Source organism: Mytilus trossulus, chromosome 1 (assembly GCF_036588685.1).
Source record: "Mytilus trossulus isolate FHL-02 chromosome 1, PNRI_Mtr1.1.1.hap1, whole genome shotgun sequence".
Classification (NCBI taxonomy): Eukaryota; Metazoa; Mollusca; class Bivalvia; order Mytilida; family Mytilidae; genus Mytilus; species Mytilus trossulus.
Genome location: NC_086373.1, coordinates 89831945 through 89849489, shown reverse-complemented (window position 1 = coordinate 89849489; position 17545 = coordinate 89831945). Strand labels below are relative to the sequence as shown.

Here is a 17545-nt window from a genome sequence, read left to right as displayed (position 1 = left end):
CCTCTCTTGTTATGGGATGGGACAGTGGTGTAACAGTATAACATAAAAAAAAATGAACTGAAAACGGCATGGCTTAAAATTAAAAACGATTAAAAGTCAAACAGAATACAAAACACAACATAGAAAACCAAAACTAAGCTAAAAGAGGGACGAAAGATACCAGAGGGACAGTCAAACTCATATATTAAAAATAAACTGATAACGCCATGGCTTAAAAATAAAAAAAGACAAACAAACAAATAATAGTACAGAAGACACAACATAGAAAACTGAAGACTAATCAACACGAACCCATTGGGACCTAAACGATCCCTACAAAAACGCTGTGATATCAGATGTACAGAATGGTTAAACAGATCCTGCATCACATATATCAACCCTCGTGTTGCTCGTGTATGTACAAACCCTGTGATAAATATATTACGGTATGTTGAAATCGAAAAAAAAGTGTACAGGATTTTCCATCGTCATCTGTGCAGTAAATATTCCATATAACAACCAATCAACTCTTGGTGGCGTCTGTTAAATTTTCGATGGAATAATTTCAACTTCACCACTTGGAACGTTTGGTTTAATGATTTCCTTGTTCGTAGCAACCAATTATGAGGAAATCATGATAGGAAAAGCAAGTACTGGGAAATCACATCAAATGGGAGATATAAACGTCGTCTGGTAGATTGTTGCTACATATAATTGTAACGGTTACAATTATAGGAAGCTCGAAACATCTTTTTTGTCGTTAAAGTTTGGTCTCAAACGATACTCATTGTCAATTTGTAGATGTTATTCAAGATACGATACAGACTTAACTTTATCTATTGTGTCATTTGTTGCAAGTTCGGTGGGATAGATGCGTTCATCGTAGCCACCAAGCCGTGAATTAATTATTCAGAGGATACCATTTATGTTGCAGAACGCTAAAGAATAATGCTACCTTCTTTTCATTCTTCACAAGAAGCTCATGTATGAAGTTAACATCATATGAATAAAGGAAAAAGTCGACAAGAAGCGGAACACAATCGGTCCCCATGGGTATGCCGATTTTGTTTTTTAAAAGTACGTACTCCAAACGTAAAAGATATGTTGTCAATCAAGAAATCAAAAATCTTGATACTTGTAATGTCAGTTTTAGAGAATTTTATGTTTCGAATCAGTGTGTGTTTGTTTTACAAAGTACGATTTGTCCCTCCCCAAAACAAGATACCTGTATCTACATTGGACAGTTTTTAACGAAACAAAGCAGAACATTCAATTTGTTTTTCGGTTTAATGAAATAATTAAGTAAAGGTTTTAAAACAGACAAAGCGAACGAGCTACAACATTTAAACACTGTAATTATTAGATACGTAAATGAAGGCGTTAGAACCACTGGGTGTATCTTATTTACACGAAGATATTATGGTTAATGCAAAACCCTTTATTCAAGTTTAGCAATTTTGATCTTATTCTATGACAAAGCAAGATACATTCAGGTTATCCAATTTCATTGGATGACGTCTTGCTTCAAATTATAAAAAAAACCCAACATCATATTACATTTTTTTTTTAATTTCTTCTTAATCAAGCCAAACATATTGGAAAATGCATGCACATACACATCTGCATCAACTCAATTTAATTATCAAACTGCAAGTAGTGAACATTTTATTGGAAATTTTAAATGATTTTAAAAAATGTTGAACAGCAACATGTTTTCCTACATATTCAAGGAAAGAATTAGTTGTTGCATATCTAATTAATCTGATGTCTTATCTAAGTATCGGTATGGGGTTCCGCTTAGATTGTATCAGATTTCACATCTTTTTATTCCAACCTTGTTGGCACGTGCCTTATAATAGATTCGACTTTAAAAAAAAAAGATAAAAAAGATGATTTCTGTAACCACAGGATGCGACTTATATATTTATACAACTAGATAATATCGTATAGAACTAACTTGTGTATTTCCGTCTCTTAATTACAAGGAGTAATGTTGAAATGTTTCATTCACCTTGCAATATTTAAAATGGTATGAAAAGCTTTGTCAATAGTCAACAATGGATCAAAAACCACCACGGCCGCAAACTTTAAGGATTGGATCTCCAAACAATAAGAGAACACAACGAACATCTAGACATAGACGAACGCCATTAAAGCGAAATCCGTTAGAACTCCAGCTCCTGGCAGAGGATATTAAAGGTATCATTGAAGATATTTCTTTCGAAACTGCAGAAGAAGAACACAATGAAGACGGATTAAGGAGATCTTATGTAGGAATTCATCGTCGCTCGACTGTTGATCGATCACAACGACGACCACCTCGAGACGTCATTTCGGCATTTTATCGAGAAAGGCAATCAAAACGAAATGAAATTGCTATTTCAGACCAACCAGGAAGTTTCGAGTCAGAAAAGAGACAACCCGAGTATAATAAGCGGGTTTCTTGTCCATGGGATTTACCATATTTTAACCAGAGTCACGAAGGGACACCATTGGAAATTTTAGCTCAGGAATTGAAATATGCTCGGGATGTACGAGAAAAGGAGGTTCGAAGTCTCTTACATTATAACACTAAACTGCAAAATGATTTATTGGAAAATGATAGAGAAATGTGCAGTTTGGAAGAAAAGAATGTCATCTTAGATAAGAAATATGATGAGATGCTGAAAGTTTACGAACGAATACGTGAAAATTTGAAAAGATGTTTGACAAAAGTAAAAGATTTAGAATGTATCGGTCGATTATCGTCTGCAAACAACTCTGACGATGAATCTATTCACAGGTAAGACAGCCTTTCATGTTTTTATTCAGCATGAATTGGAATAATATTTTTGTCATCATATATTATTTTTATAACTCGTTTATGACTGAGATTTCTTTATGTTATGTGTACCATATAGTTTACAGCAATTTCAATTTACAAGATTATATCAAATTCAAATTCAAATTCAAATATTTTATTGGACAAAGCACATATGATACAATGCGTATTCCAAGATATAAACACATTAAACATGACAATTTATGCAAATACAACATAAAGAAAACATTTGAAGTACCAATTATATATATAATATCACAGTATTACATAGTATTATACTTATGGTAGACCAACTGACATTAGATTATTATTACGAGCTTCAAAAGCTTGACTTAAATAACTACATATTTGTCTGGTGTTAACTAGATTTACTGGGTTAAGTAAATAGATCGTTGATTTAATATCATCATCATTATTAAGGTTTTTGAAAATATCAAACTTCTCTCGAAGGTCTTTATATAGAGGACAATGTAAAAGAAAATGAACTTCATCTTCCACTTTATCTTTACAAAGTTTGCAGTATCTTTCACTTGCTAAAATTTTTGGTTTGCTATACCTCCCAGTTTCAATTGCAAGTGAATGTGCACTTATTCTAATTTTTGTAAGCAGTGACCTATCATATTTTTTAATATCAAATCTTAAGTAAGCTTTCAAGTCAAATGATGAGCACATTTTACTATAAAATCTTAGTTTCACAGTTTTAAACTTTCTTGCACTTATATTCTTACTCAAGAAAGTGTGAAACACGTTAGTGAAATGAAGGGTAAATGACCGACTAATAAGATGGGGATCTAGGTTGTATACATATGGTGGTAAGAAATACATAGTTGACATATAGCACGACAGAGTGGTTGCCTCTAAATAGAAGTTATAACCTCTTCCCAGCGTTTTCAAATTTTTGGTCCCTAAAACCCCGCCTGTAAACCCACTTCACAAAGCCTTAATTGTTAATTTGTTGTTTATCTAACTGTTCTTATTGCAAAAAATAGTTGCTACTGATCGTTAGGTAACTAACAATCAAGCAAAGAAAAACAAATCGTTTAAAACAGGACTGATTAATTCGTCGCATTTATTTTCTATATTTAACTTAAATCAAATCGTCTTACAGTTTATCTCAAAATGAATAAATCTGAAATGTTATTACGTAGAAGTATACTCTCTGATTGGAATCTATTTTTACATGCAGAACAAGTTATTAAGTTGAATCATTACATTAGCGATGATCCCAAGTGATTGAAAGATAAGAATTCCAGAAGATAGATTGTGCTTTTGATCATTCTAAAACATAAATATGATACCATCTCCACGTGTTGCATGCTAAGATACTTCGTGGTGATTCATGTTTTTATCTTGTTTACTAACTGTTAGTATCATTTCATGGGTTAAGTTCTTATGGTATTATAATGTACCTCGTTTCATGCATTTTACAAATCCTTATATTCATTTACTGCCACTATACGATCCTTTCTTTTTATTTTTGATAACGTAAAAAATTGTACACAACCAATCCATTGAATAAGTCTTAATTACTCTAAATTAATGCCAATATTTGTTGGTCAAAAGGAATTCAGAATCACACTTTTTAAGTTTAATGCATTTCTAGATAAGTTTTCATGCAGAAAGCTTGGAGAACAAAATTACAGTTCACCAATTACAACAACAAGTGCAGTCAAAATCATGCAAATTCTTAAATGACGACTTTTTCAGGGATGAATTTAAACTTGACTTTTTACAACACGTTATGTTACTGTAGCATAAAAAAATAATGTCATTCTCATCTGTTGGTATAATTGCTAGATAGTTTTTTACTTGTCTTTAGCCTGTTACATTAAGAAGCTGTATTGTGCACGCTATTTCAAGATTCTTTGGCATAACACCTTTTGTATTAAATAGGGGATGGCAATAACTACAGAGACACATGTTATGTGCACTGAAATTGATTGTTTGTTGTTTGATTGATGTCCAGTGGGGACTATTTAGGACGAGAACAAAATTTCAATGATCCCACGATAGGTTTTGGAAATTCAGTCACTGTTTTGAAGAACAGAACATTTGGACTATCAATAGAAAAGAGGATATGTTGGAAAAGGGCAGAAATTATCCCTTGCAATAGAATACTAACGCATTCCCTGTAACAATAAACAAACGTTATGACTGTCTAAGAGAGTTGTACAGTTGTGACATGGGGTCCAAATACACATTCCTCATAAAGATCCATATTTCTATACTGCCGAGTCAATGTTTTGTACTGTGATTTTATTCCATACTTTTATAGTATAACATATATTTCCAGAATGATTCGATAGAAATTGTTTTTCTTCTAAATAATTCATCTAAGGAGATTCGAAAAAAAGTATTCACTTTTAAGTTTTTAAAATTGAATTATAGTGTATATTGTTTTTCAAACCTTGTTTTTTATGTGAAATTACTGCAGAGTACATTTCTATGAGAAACCCATAACTACGATATCTGTTTTTATTACTATAAAACAATGCATGGTTAAATTGTCTAAAGATGAATATATCTTTGTGATTTACATTTAGAGTGGAAACCTTCCAAGCTGTTGCTGATAGTCTTTCATCAGGTATAAACACGTGGATGTCAGATACCTCATCTATTTCAACATCAGTCAACGGTTACGATGGCAAGTATTATTTCAGTATTATATGAGTAACTTAATACGTCGATCATTGTTCACCGGCAAAAAGCATTTGCATGTTCACTGTACTCACGACACGCTGTATCCGATTACCAACGTATTAGCTCAAAAGCCAACTGTCCACATACAGACACATTTCACACAACAGGGAAACAGTTATTAGACTCAAGTTCGGCCATGGTTTCTCGCATTTCATTAATGTGGCGTGCTCATGGATGAAGTTAAAAAAAAGACAATTTTAAAGACTTTATTTAGAACAGAACAAAACGAAACAACCACAGGCGCTTACTTATACTCTCATTATTTGAGTTTCAATGTTTTGTGTTCTAACATGTCTTTCATTTTCTTTTTAAATGTCAAAGAATTTCAAGATATGGCATACGTCACCGCAACTGAATAATGATGCACGAATGTTTAAAATGTAAATCAATATTACTATGATCCAACAATCTGTTTGATATAATAGGTGACGGGGAAGCATCATTGCATACCTCCACGTACAATAAAAACCAAGAGTCAGAAAACAAGCCAAATGAATACCAAGAATGTGGGCCAGGTCGAGATGATCCAAATGGCACAATGTCACCAACACCAATGGCGGACCGACAGTTACTAATGAGGTTACAGGCAGATGTAAATTCTCTATCATTAGTTAATTCGGAACAATCTCAGGTATGTAGGTTTGCAAAACTTATATTTCTATACCATGATTTTTATTAAAACTTTGAAAATAACATTGTCAACATTTTCATTCATTGAAGCGACAATATATTTTATTTCGGAGTTTATATAATAAATAGACAGAATCTAAATTTTACTTTAAACAAATTTTTATTTTTTCATTAATTTATATTAAACTGCATCTCAATTCGTGTTTGCTGTACAGCACATGCTCTTTTTATTAGAAAAGCCTCCATATGATACAATATATTAAATATATATACCTTAAAATCATGTGCTTCATTTTTTTATATTTTTTAAAGGAAATTGAACGACTTCGGAGTGACCTTTCGTCATGTAGAAAACACATGTCTAGTACCCAGTTCCAGTTAGAGGCTGTTGAAATAGAATGTAGTCGGTTGTTGTCAATGGAAGATCAACTTATTTCGATTGTCAATTTGCTGAAATGGGCGAAGGAAAAGGTAATGACGTAATAATATATGCAAATATATATAAAACAACAACAATGTTTCATGTCTGTAACTGGATAACCTTTAACAATGATCATGTGTCTGTGTGTAGTGTGATACAGCGCGGTTTGTGGCTACTACCTAACATCAAAAGTTTTAAAAAAGAGTGTTTTTTTTTAGTGTTTAATAACACATTTTAAAAAATAAGGAGAAGTGGTATCATTGCCAATGAATCAACTACCCGCCGACGACCAAAGGACAAGGACGTGAACAACAATTGGTCAGAAAACTGTCTTCAAGTATTTAGTCAAACTCATACCATAGATAGTTAGGAAAGGTCCCTTGGTGACTGACAAAATGTGAAACAATCAGAAAAGGAAAACACAGACCGAATTTGAATCCAAAACCATTATTATAGTTCAATAGGGACATCTAAACATTGTGAGGATTTTTTTCTTCAAAAAGCGGAAATGATGATTTACTATTTTTGTTATGAAACATCTGTCTAGAACACCAGTTTATACACCTGTGACATATTTTAAAGTAATTGTATAGCCTTGGAATTATTTTCAATGTATCAAGTGTCTGGTAGTTCTTTGTAAACATTTGAACTTGATATAATTTTGCATTTTGATAGAAGATTTTTTTTTTATGTTTTAAAAGTTTTCGTACAGTTTAAGGGCGATTTAAAACTCTTGTACCAGACAACTGACGCACATGGATATGTAGCAAGTATATAAATGTTCACACCCGACATTTCCTTTATCAGTCAGTTTGGCTTATTTTTTATCCAACGAGCTATAGAACATTGCTAAAACATAATTGGCTTGCAAGTCAATAATTCAAAACTCATGCGAGTTTCAGTTTGCCTCTTGACCGAAGACGGGTCATGCATGTCACTATGTTTGTTCAGCTTTTAAAATGAGAAGGATGTAAAGTTTGAAAAGCGAAACAATGTAGTCACCTTGGATAACCATTCCGTTTACTGGATTTTGAAAATAAAGATAAATTTTCATTGGCCAAATAATACTGTTATTAAATCCAATCGTATTAAAATATAAATCTCTGATTTCGATATGTATTTCTCAAGCCTGAAGTCAACAAGTCTGCACTGTCTTTAGCGCACTAATCAACTGGACCAACTAGGCATATCCATAATTGCCTTGTAATAACGATGCCCTGTTGACTGAAAATTAAAATGTTTCGATTCTAGTCATTATTATCAGAGCGTATACATATAAAAGGACGCCTTTAAAAACGACATTATCAAAATACTCAAATATAATTCATAATGTGTTTCTTCCTTTCAGCACGTCCACAGACAAATACTCGGGGATCATATTTATGCTGCCGTAGATGCTGCAAAGCGTGGAGACTACACATCTGGTAATTCACGTTTAAATATTAAAAAAAACGGCGGCTAACAAATATACCTACCGTTTCTATCCCCATCAGTGTACAGTAGAAATACATAAAAAAACCGGATACATTACATTAAATATTCTCCATTACAAACATTTTCAATACGGTACGGTAACCTTAACAACTCCTATTGATTCGAACAAGCTGTTGTAGTATCATTTTAAATTGTACTGATGCGTATACACATTTCTACTGAAAAAAAATGAAAACCGTCACCTATTTACCTATATAATCCTGTCATATTTAGTTATTTAATAGTATTAATTTAAACATCAAGTTCATTTTTCAATCAATCAATCAAACAATCAATCAATCAATCAATCAATCAATCAATCAAGCAAGCAAGCAAGCAAGCAAGCAAGCAAGCAATCAATCAAACAATCAATCAATCAATCTACCAATCAATCAACATGTTATTTTAGCAGGATTACCGGCTGATCTATTCCTGAGAGAACTACAAGACCAACTATCAGCCAATCCAATACTATCTGTCGATGGAAAGATGGAAGAACAACCTGTACGACCACAGTCTAGAAGCAACGAGAAACGAAAGGGAATGCACTTTGATCATAGAATAATCGATCAAATCAAGTTTGCGGATGACGAGGAAGAACCGTTCAGTGACACAGATTCTTTTCATAGTCTAGGTAAACATTTGAACGACACAGAAGAACCCTAAAAAGTTAGTCAAGACACTGAATTTCTTGTCAATGCAAGTTGTCATTAAGGAATTAGCTTTATTGTAAATTTATAAAAGAAGCTGCTGTTGCTATGAATTGTTATAAAATAAGTATAAAAGCGCATTTTTTTAACATACAATTAAACATTTAAAACATGTAAATACGCGGTGCGAGTTTTCAAAGAGAGTTTAATGAGCTTTTTACCGCAGTCAACAAATAATAACATACTTCACAGTTGCGATTATGGAAATTCATAGCACACATCCAATTATAAGTTTTAGTTTAATTATACATTAATTTAATAAATAAATTGTAGTTTTATAACTATTTATACTATAATGCATTAAGTGTTCATTATTACCTCACATAAGAAGGAATTTTCTATGAAGGGCACAATTTTTTTTATATTGATGTATATATTTCTTTACTTTAATTATTTTTACCATTATTTACTTAGATTTGATATTTAATGTTTATTATTGTTACTATTTATTATGTATATTTAGTGTTTTCTTAGTATAAAAGGTATAATGCATTTTCGTTGTTTTTTGTTCTAATGAAAGACAACGTCATGGCCCCCTTATTTTTCAAAAGACGGAACGACACACAACATGATTTCCCCAAAAACACTACTAGTAACTAGAAAACTTAAAATTGGGCAACAGGAATTCGAACAATAGCAGGAATGAATTCTTGTGCTCTGGGTTTGGCAACAATCATGTTTGCTTTGTTTCTGATCTATTTTACGTCATTCCTATTTTAATGTTAATTAGTTCTGGTCATGTTGGTCGAGACCACTACCTAAAGTAACATGGTTTGTCATCCTAAATGTTAACCAGACAAGTATGTTTTGAGTATGCCTAGCAAACTCCCTTGTCCCTCTTGCACTATCCTTATTGGCTAGATTATCATTAAAATTATCTAGCTCTATGGAAAAATGAAAATGGTAAACCATTCAACCAATTTAGCCAATGTCCTTTTTCGTCAGTTTTATTTTGGATCTAGTCTTTAGGAGGTTAAGAAAAGAGAAAGGAACTAAAACAACAAAAACAGTTATCAATTTACATTTTTTATCAGACAACTCTTATAATTTTTTAAGATATCATGCCTCAGTCCGAATAATGGTTTACGGCTATAGCATTTGACTTTAATCAAGAAAAAAAACATTGTTCCTGAGCTTGAAGTTTACCAATCGAGAAAAAAACCAGTGTAACTTCTTGTTGTTAAATTTCATTTACTTCATTATAACTTTCGTATAACATTTTACGCCGAACATGCAATTTTGTTTCTCGTTAATTTATCAAGAAAATCTAACATTTATTCAACGTGTTTTTCATGCCTTCCGTGCCAACCCTGTCTCCCTCCTAGTAACCATGGGTCGTAATGAAGTATTTTGTTTCGTTCTAAAACATTTAAAGAATTCACAACGTCATTTTCTATTTGACGGAAATGGTGTCTAGGGGTATATCCATCTCTAACTGATCGACAAATTGTCGTAATTGGTAAAGTGGACGGTTTTAATCTGTCTAATATTTCTTTCAAAATTTTGGTCCGATAATTGATCTCAGTTGAATTAGTGGGATGATCAAACACTGCAGAAGAACCAGGAACGTTGGTGCCATGACAAATTCCGAATGTTGATTCCCAAAATGTAGTCTTAGAAGGCATCATTGTATACAAACAAAATCCAATATTTTGCAATATTGATAACTGAGAGTTCGTAAAAAGTGAAATCTTACTTATGAGCTTTCTAATTAGAATTAATGATTTGTTTCCGCTGTGGGGACAATCTAGCTTTAACGCTTGGATCTGATGTTTTAAATAGTCCACTGCCGTTTGGCGACGAGCAACGCCTTTACATAAAGAATACTTTGCAAATCGTTTACAAGCTTCCTCAGATTTTAAAATCTCCAAAACATTAAATAACATTTTATCGGCCTTCATATCATGATCTGAAGTTTTAGGACAAACAATGCTATCTAAAATTTCGTTGAGTTTCTCCGTTTCTGACATTGTGATCCCAACGTCAACCAAAGTTTGAGCAGGAAGGATGCATCCGTAAAAGTCTTCGTCAATGTCAAGCACAATATTTTCATTTCCTAAGTTGTCTGTAAGTGAATTGGCTGCTACACTTTCTTCTAAAAGAATGACTTCAAATTCTATATGAATATCACATGAAGTAACGGGAAGTTGAACCATATTTGCACGATCTCCATTTACTGGCGTATAAACACACATGTTCTTTGATGTCGTAAAGTTGGTGAAACACATGCAAAACGTTCTCCCATATTCTTCCAAATCGTCAAACTCAAGAGTTGTTAAACCTATTTTAAAATCTGTAGTAGTTTCATCTGCTTCTTGGTTAGATTCATCCCATTGAGGCCAAACCCATACCATCTTCTTAAAAAGACCGGACATGGCGGCACCCTTTCAATTAAAAGAAAAAAAAGGAGACGATATAGACAAATCTAAAACGTTTTCACACCCAAACTTGCACAGAGGTTTCCTTCAAATTGGAATTGAACATAATCAATAGCTAAATAAATATGTATAGTTGGTTATTCAAATTAGTACTGGCCAATTGAATCACATTTATTCTTGCGACGTACACTTAACCAGAAACCGACAAAAGAACCATCTGATAATGCTTGCCTTCAATTACGTTTCGTACGTTATTGCGTGAAAATGCTGCGAAAACGTCCACACGGGATCATGAGATGCATAACAAACAATATATTTGAAGCTATATAATCTCTATATATTAGTTCAGCAAAAAATCTAAAATCTATGTGACTGTATCTCACTTTTTATAAATAGTTCACAAAAAGTAATTATTAAAAAAACGTCACGTCTAAAACGTGCGTGTCAGACGTACCAAACTATATGTATAATTTTAAAATCGTGTTGTGGCTCTTTGGGCAAGTGTATAATTTGCGGATTTGCATGAATGATCAGGGTAATATATTTTATGGATGTCCTTGTCGAATTTTAAATACGCTATTCCAACGATTGAAACTGTTTTGTTGTAAGTATGAATAGTTCACCGTTCACCACAGTCAGATATCTAGGTCTATGGATTCTAGCTACAGCTGTTGAGACACATCTTGTTCATTATTTAGATAATGAATATTAAAGAATCTATATCATATTCTTTAAATATTGGTTTGCAGTTATACATTTTTCCATGAAATCAATATCCTATTAAGTTCTACTTCAATTTACTTGTTCCTATTGATGGCATTTTGATACAAAATCAAAAGTTTTTGTCAAATTTTCTTCGCATGACCTCGCCAACGAAAATAAATAAATATGCATCATAGGGAGAATAGCTTTTCTACCAGCATAATTTTAATTGTGGCAAACAATATCTTTGTTACGCAATTTTTGGACAAATACTAAATAAAATCAATGGACATTACCCCCTTCTCTTTGGTTTAAATATTCACTACCGTCTCAGAAGACTAGCTGTTAGTAACTGCGAGTATCCTCAGATCTTTTTTGTATGTGTTGTGATGTATAAGTTCCCGGTTACGTCTGTTTTTGTTAGACATATTTATGATGAGTTGAGTCTTTTTCAACTGATTTTTATGGTTCATTCTTTTGTTGTTCTATTACACCACTGTCCAAGGTTATGGGAGGCTTTGAGACCCCGCTTACATGTTTAACCCAATCACATTCTGTATGTTTGTGCCTGTCCGAAGTCATGAGCCTGTAATTTAGTGGTAGTCGTTTATTGTTGTGTAACATATTTATTTTTCGTAAATTTGAATATAAACAAAGCTTACGATTTATATACAAATGTATATAACTTACCATTATAAAAACATCGTTACTTTGCATCATAGCCTCTATATCACGCAGTGTCCGTGGTCTACGGAAGGTAGGAAAGAATGCTGTATTGAAAGGCATAGCTAGGTCCGAATGACCGTCAATGTGTACCTAATAAAAACAAATATGATAATAAGAGGCTGTGTTGTTTGATTTTGTTTGTACATTGCCATTTGGAGGGAATAAGCCACAGTTTATCAGAACGACACATAAGAAGTGGATCTAATATATACGAGTTGACAACCGGTTGAATAACGGTCTGCCATCACACATATTTCAGATTAACGAAAAATAAGATTATAGGAATTTTAAAATTCAAAAGTCGAAATACTGACACACTTTAGCAATAAAAAAAAACCCAAAACAAACTAAAAACGACCAGACGACAATTTAAAAAACACAACATAGAAAACTAAGCACTGAGCAACACGACCCCATCCAAAACTGGTGGTGATTTCAGAAGCTCCTGAAGTGTAAACAGATATTGCTCTGCATGTGACACAAGATGTGTTCCTCATATGAGTGCCAACTCAGTGATAAGTCAACAATGTCACAAGGAGTATCATTTAGATCTGATTCCAAAGTTATACCTCTTGAGATAAGAAGTTTGACATCCTATTTTAATTAACATCGGAATAAGTTCTAGCAAAAATGAATGTCAGAATGTTTAAGTGCGCATACAAATTTATTACTTTTTGTTTTGCGCCAGAAAATAACTTGCTGGCAAGAAATGTCATTTCTTTCATATTCTGAAAAAAGCATATTAAAGTGTATATTTTGTACTAAATATATGATAAAAATAAATAAAAAATATAACCTCTGGGATAGTCTTTCAAATTTTCATGGAACTTACCAATATGTTACCCTCTTTAGGCAACATTCCTTTATCGACAGCATCAAACCAGTATTTCAATACTGAAAATAAAAGTAGTACAATTATAACCAGTGCAATGGACAAGTGGTTTAAATCAAAATTTGGTCGACTTTGCATAAACGTTTATATAAGGAAGTTTGTGATTTGAACTCTTTTTAAAATGATATGTAAAACGTTGTTGATAGGATACACTTTTCACGTGTTTATATGTGTATTATTGTATTAAAGCAAGCGGAAACATACTAAGTGGTAAGGCAGGAAATTAAATGTTCCTTCATCCGAACTGAGATTTATGATGTAAGAGTTTTTTTTATTTTTTTTATTTTTCAAACAGAGTTTACCTTTGACTTATATATATATATAATGAAATACAAACCGAAATATGAAAGCTTAACATTGTTCAATGACATCATTAAAAATTAAGTCAAGGTCAGTCTAACTCTGCCTGAAAGACGGACATGCACACAATACGAACATTCCTTACAGAAAACCTGCTTAAACTATTATATTGAATATAGTATATGAGAAACAGACTGATTGTTATTTGGATGAAGAGTTGTCTCATTGGCACTCACACCACATCTTCCTATATCTATGAACAATGAAAACTTAACAATGAACAACGAATCATGAAAGTAAGGAGGACCCAATCACATTAACTCTACCAGACAGATATATGCACCATAAAACTTTTCCGTACACTAAAAATAGTTTAACCGAATTGCTCATAGTACATGAGAAACGGACCAAATCACCAGAAATTAACATGGACCAATGAATCATACATATAAGGTCAACGATAGATGATATCTTGCAGACAAACATAAACACTTTACAATAATTCGGTAACCAAACATAGTTGACATATTGATTATAGTGTCTGTGAAACTGACCAGGCCAAAAACAAGCTAAGTTAACATTCACCATAAAACCATACCTTCTTCCTTCTGAAAAATAGATCGTTTTACCAATAGTAAACGCAGCCGCCGTCGGATAAGATTACTTTTTTTCTCACATTATGCGACTTTCATCCCGGGCCAGACAAAAAAAAGTACATAGGAAAAGCAAAATTAAGCTTTTATTCATCTCAAAGCACAACTGGGTATTCAACATGGAAGACACACGTGTACCTCGTTGGAAGTTCAAGACGACCAGGTACCGTTTTAATAGACTTCTTCCTTACGTGTCAATCCTGCTACACGTGTAAATTGAAGAACATAGCGGCTGGGTAATGTATATATGATAATGAGATTGTTATGTATAGCCAGAGATTCTTACTGTAAAATGCAGAAACAGTAAAGACATATTAAGATACCACGGATATGAAGATTTATGTTAATACATTTGGAGTTGACTGCATATACATTGTATATAACAATATCGTTTTTACTTATATATATAAAGAAAATTTGAAATGAATGTGTGAATGGAACCAGAGGATAAAACATAACAATATACATACCCGCATGATGTTCTTCCACGATATACACATGTAAATCCTTATTTATTTGACTAACTCCTCTGCTATATACCAACTTTTTCGGATTAAAGATATTAGTACTATGTTTACTCCAAGTTTTGTGTTGCTTAAATTGAACACTAGTATTTTCATTAGTTATCAATATTGAATATTGATAGTTGATAAATATTATAATGGTTACAAAAATTAAACCTATAAGTAAATTGATAACATTTCTACATCCACGTCTCATTTTGTCCGAAAATTGGATTGAACTGTGACAATTGATTTTACATTAAAACGACAAATGATACTTCTGACGAGTAACAATCCGTTACCGGGAAGATTCGTTTTCATTAACATTACGTTTTTCAGGACAGTTGAATTAATGTAAATAACATTTTGAAACGTAAAATTATAGCAAAAAGATACAATGTTTTGAACAAATAATTTTCAGACGATTTAACATATATTGACAATAAAAGGATTTTATTTATACGATCTCTCCTTCTTTACAATACAATTGGTTTTTATTTGTTTGTGACTTAGGCGAACATTGATTGATTGAAATGTGTTTATACAGTCAAGTACTTTAAAATTGTTAAGTATAAAATCTCAAGCCAAGTAATATTCTATAAAAATGTTATCAAAAAACGAGATCACTTCTCATCTCTGCTTAGTTGATTTGGATGTCTCGCCATGTAAGAGACAAAAAATAAAAATTAAAAAAATTATAACGGAACAGTGAGAGATCAGGCTATCATAAGATTGTCATTTAAATACTTTATCTATATTTTAATTTTCGTCGTCGCCTGATGATGATGAATCTACGTCTCCCGAAAGTTTTACTTTTGTTGATTTACCTGATAAAAAAAATCAAATTTATTATTTTCATCACTTTGCGTCCATCGTCGTTTTTTTCGAAGGACTTCTACCTTATATTTGCATAGGTACTATTTGGGTCTCAAATCAAAAGAAAATGAATCTATAACTTATATTTTAGAAAATGATCTAAAATCAGATTCATAACCTTTGATAACACTTCGGTGTTGACATGAATATCAATAATGTGGTTATTTTCATAAATTTCCTGTTTACAAAACTTTTAATTTTTCGACAGGCATATATTACCTTAGCGTATTTGGCACAACTTTTGGGAATTTTTGAATTTCAATACTCTTCAACTTTGTACTTGTTTGGCTTTATAAATATTTTGATATGAGCGTAACTGATGAGTCTTATGTAGACGAAACCCGTGTCTGGGGTACTAAATTATAATCCTGGTATCTTTGATAACTGTAATCATACCCGATAACCTGTCTAATTATTAACTTATAAAAAACGATTTTATCAAACTCGCCAGTTGTATACTGTCGATCAAAATACAATAAAAAAATTATACTTGATCCGAAGCTTCAAACATAAAAAAAAGTCAGCAAGACAAGATTTAAAATTCAGTCAAATATAGTTAAATTAGCGGGTCAACTAATTATAAGAGTAACCAGTATAAGGATGTTTAACAACCTTTTGGCCTTTTTGTTTATCATCTTGAGGATTGTAATTAATAAAGAGAATTTCAAGCTGGACAGGATTTACAAATGTAATATGTCTTCATGACAGCTATTGTCGCGATCTGAACTTTTTTTTGCATATTGGACCAAGGTTATAGTAAATATGGAAATATATGTTAATAACGAAAGTGATCATAATGTATCAATATGTTTATCCAAGACTTAATCTACAAAAGTGTCAACAAAGCTTAAAAAAAATAAAAGTCTACTTTCAAATAGTTATGAACCTTGATTGACGATTTTTATTTTAAGTCTGTTTATTTACAATAACTACAGTAGATAGAGCAAAAAAAAAAATGGTGAAAAAATTGTATGACCAGTGATACAAATCAACAAAAAGAGTTCTTTGTCACATTTATTCTATAGTCTTTCATATGGAGAGTGGATATGTTTTAAAAGCAAACAAAACTAAATGAGCGATAGATGCTCTTAATGCTTTCATGTGGGATATATCTGTGCTGTATTTCCACAGTTTTTGCAGCTAGATTCCAATTATTCTCACCTTAACTTATTTTGTGTGCTTGGGTTGCCTGCCTTATGTTTCTCTCAATATAACGGAACTTTAACTAAAAAATGTCATACAAGTGGGAGGGTTATCTTGCTATAAAACCAGATTTAACCCGCCGTATTCTTCGGATAATGTCTGTTCCATGTCAGGATTTCACTCGTTCCTTTGGTTGACGGTAATTGATTTTGTCAGTTTTTATTAACTGCCATTTTTTAATTAGCCCTGGAGTAAGGGTCTTTTCGTACTAAATCATAATCCTGGTACCTTTGATAACTATTTACACCACTGGGTCGATGCCACTGCTGGTGGACATTTCGTCTCTGAGGGTATCATCAACCCAGTAGTCAACACTTCGGTGTTGACATGAATATCAATCATGGGGTCATTTTTATAAATTTCCTGTTAACAAAACTTTGAATGTTTTGAAAAAATAAGGATTTTCTTATCCCAGGCATAGATTACCTTAGCTGTATTTGGCACAACTTTTTGAAATTTTGGATCTTCAATGCTCTTCAACCTTGTACTTGTTTGGCTCTATGAATATTTTGATATGAGCGTCACTGATGAGTCTTATGTAGACGAAACGCGCGTCTGGCGTACTAAATTTTAATCCT

General features: G+C 32.4%; 2 protein-coding genes across 3 annotated transcripts; one reads left to right on the top strand and one right to left on the bottom strand.

The window, feature by feature from the left end:
• The first annotated feature begins 1878 nt into the window (after window positions 1-1878).
• Window positions 1879-9128, top strand: LOC134689817 (uncharacterized). Of its 2 annotated transcripts, none has more exons than XM_063549794.1 (6): window positions 1879-2761; window positions 5344-5444; window positions 5926-6131; window positions 6443-6601; window positions 7900-7975; window positions 8437-9128. In XM_063549794.1, exons 1-6 carry the CDS (start codon window positions 2037-2039, stop codon window positions 8688-8690), a joined length of 1521 nt encoding a protein of 506 aa, XP_063405864.1. In that variant the 5' UTR covers window positions 1879-2036; the 3' UTR covers window positions 8691-9128. The 2 variants fall into 2 exon arrangements, with proteins under 2 accessions (XP_063405864.1, XP_063405856.1); XM_063549786.1 differs by having other exon boundaries at window positions 1884-2761; window positions 8434-9128.
• A 616-nt stretch (window positions 9129-9744) lies between these two features.
• LOC134689807 (uncharacterized) lies at window positions 9745-15291 on the bottom strand. Its single transcript, XM_063549776.1, has 4 exons — window positions 14856-15291; window positions 13373-13434; window positions 12505-12630; window positions 9745-11118 (listed from the first exon to the last, which is right to left on the bottom strand). Exons 1-4 carry the CDS (start codon window positions 15103-15105, stop codon window positions 10009-10011), a joined length of 1548 nt encoding a protein of 515 aa, XP_063405846.1. The 5' UTR covers window positions 15106-15291; the 3' UTR covers window positions 9745-10008.
• Between the last annotated feature and the right edge of the window lie 2254 nt (window positions 15292-17545).

Coding starts and splice junctions, on each gene's coding strand:
- LOC134689817 (XM_063549786.1), top strand. CDS start 2,037: ATGGATCAAAAACCACCACGGCCGCAAACTTTAAGGATTGGATCTCCA. Junction 2,762..5,343: donor GACGATGAATCTATTCACAG/GTAAGACAGCCT, acceptor ATTTACATTTAG/AGTGGAAACCTTCCAAGCTG. Junction 6,602..7,899: donor TGAAATGGGCGAAGGAAAAG/GTAATGACGTAA, acceptor TCTTCCTTTCAG/CACGTCCACAGACAAATACT.
- LOC134689807 (XM_063549776.1), bottom strand. CDS start 15,105: ATGAGACGTGGATGTAGAAATGTTATCAATTTACTTATAGGTTTAATT. Junction 13,435..14,855: donor CGTGGAAGAACATCATGCGG/GTATGTATATTG, acceptor TTTTATTTTCAG/TATTGAAATACTGGTTTGAT. Junction 11,119..12,504: donor GTAACGATGTTTTTATAATG/GTAAGTTATATA, acceptor TTTAATTGAAAG/GGTGCCGCCATGTCCGGTCT.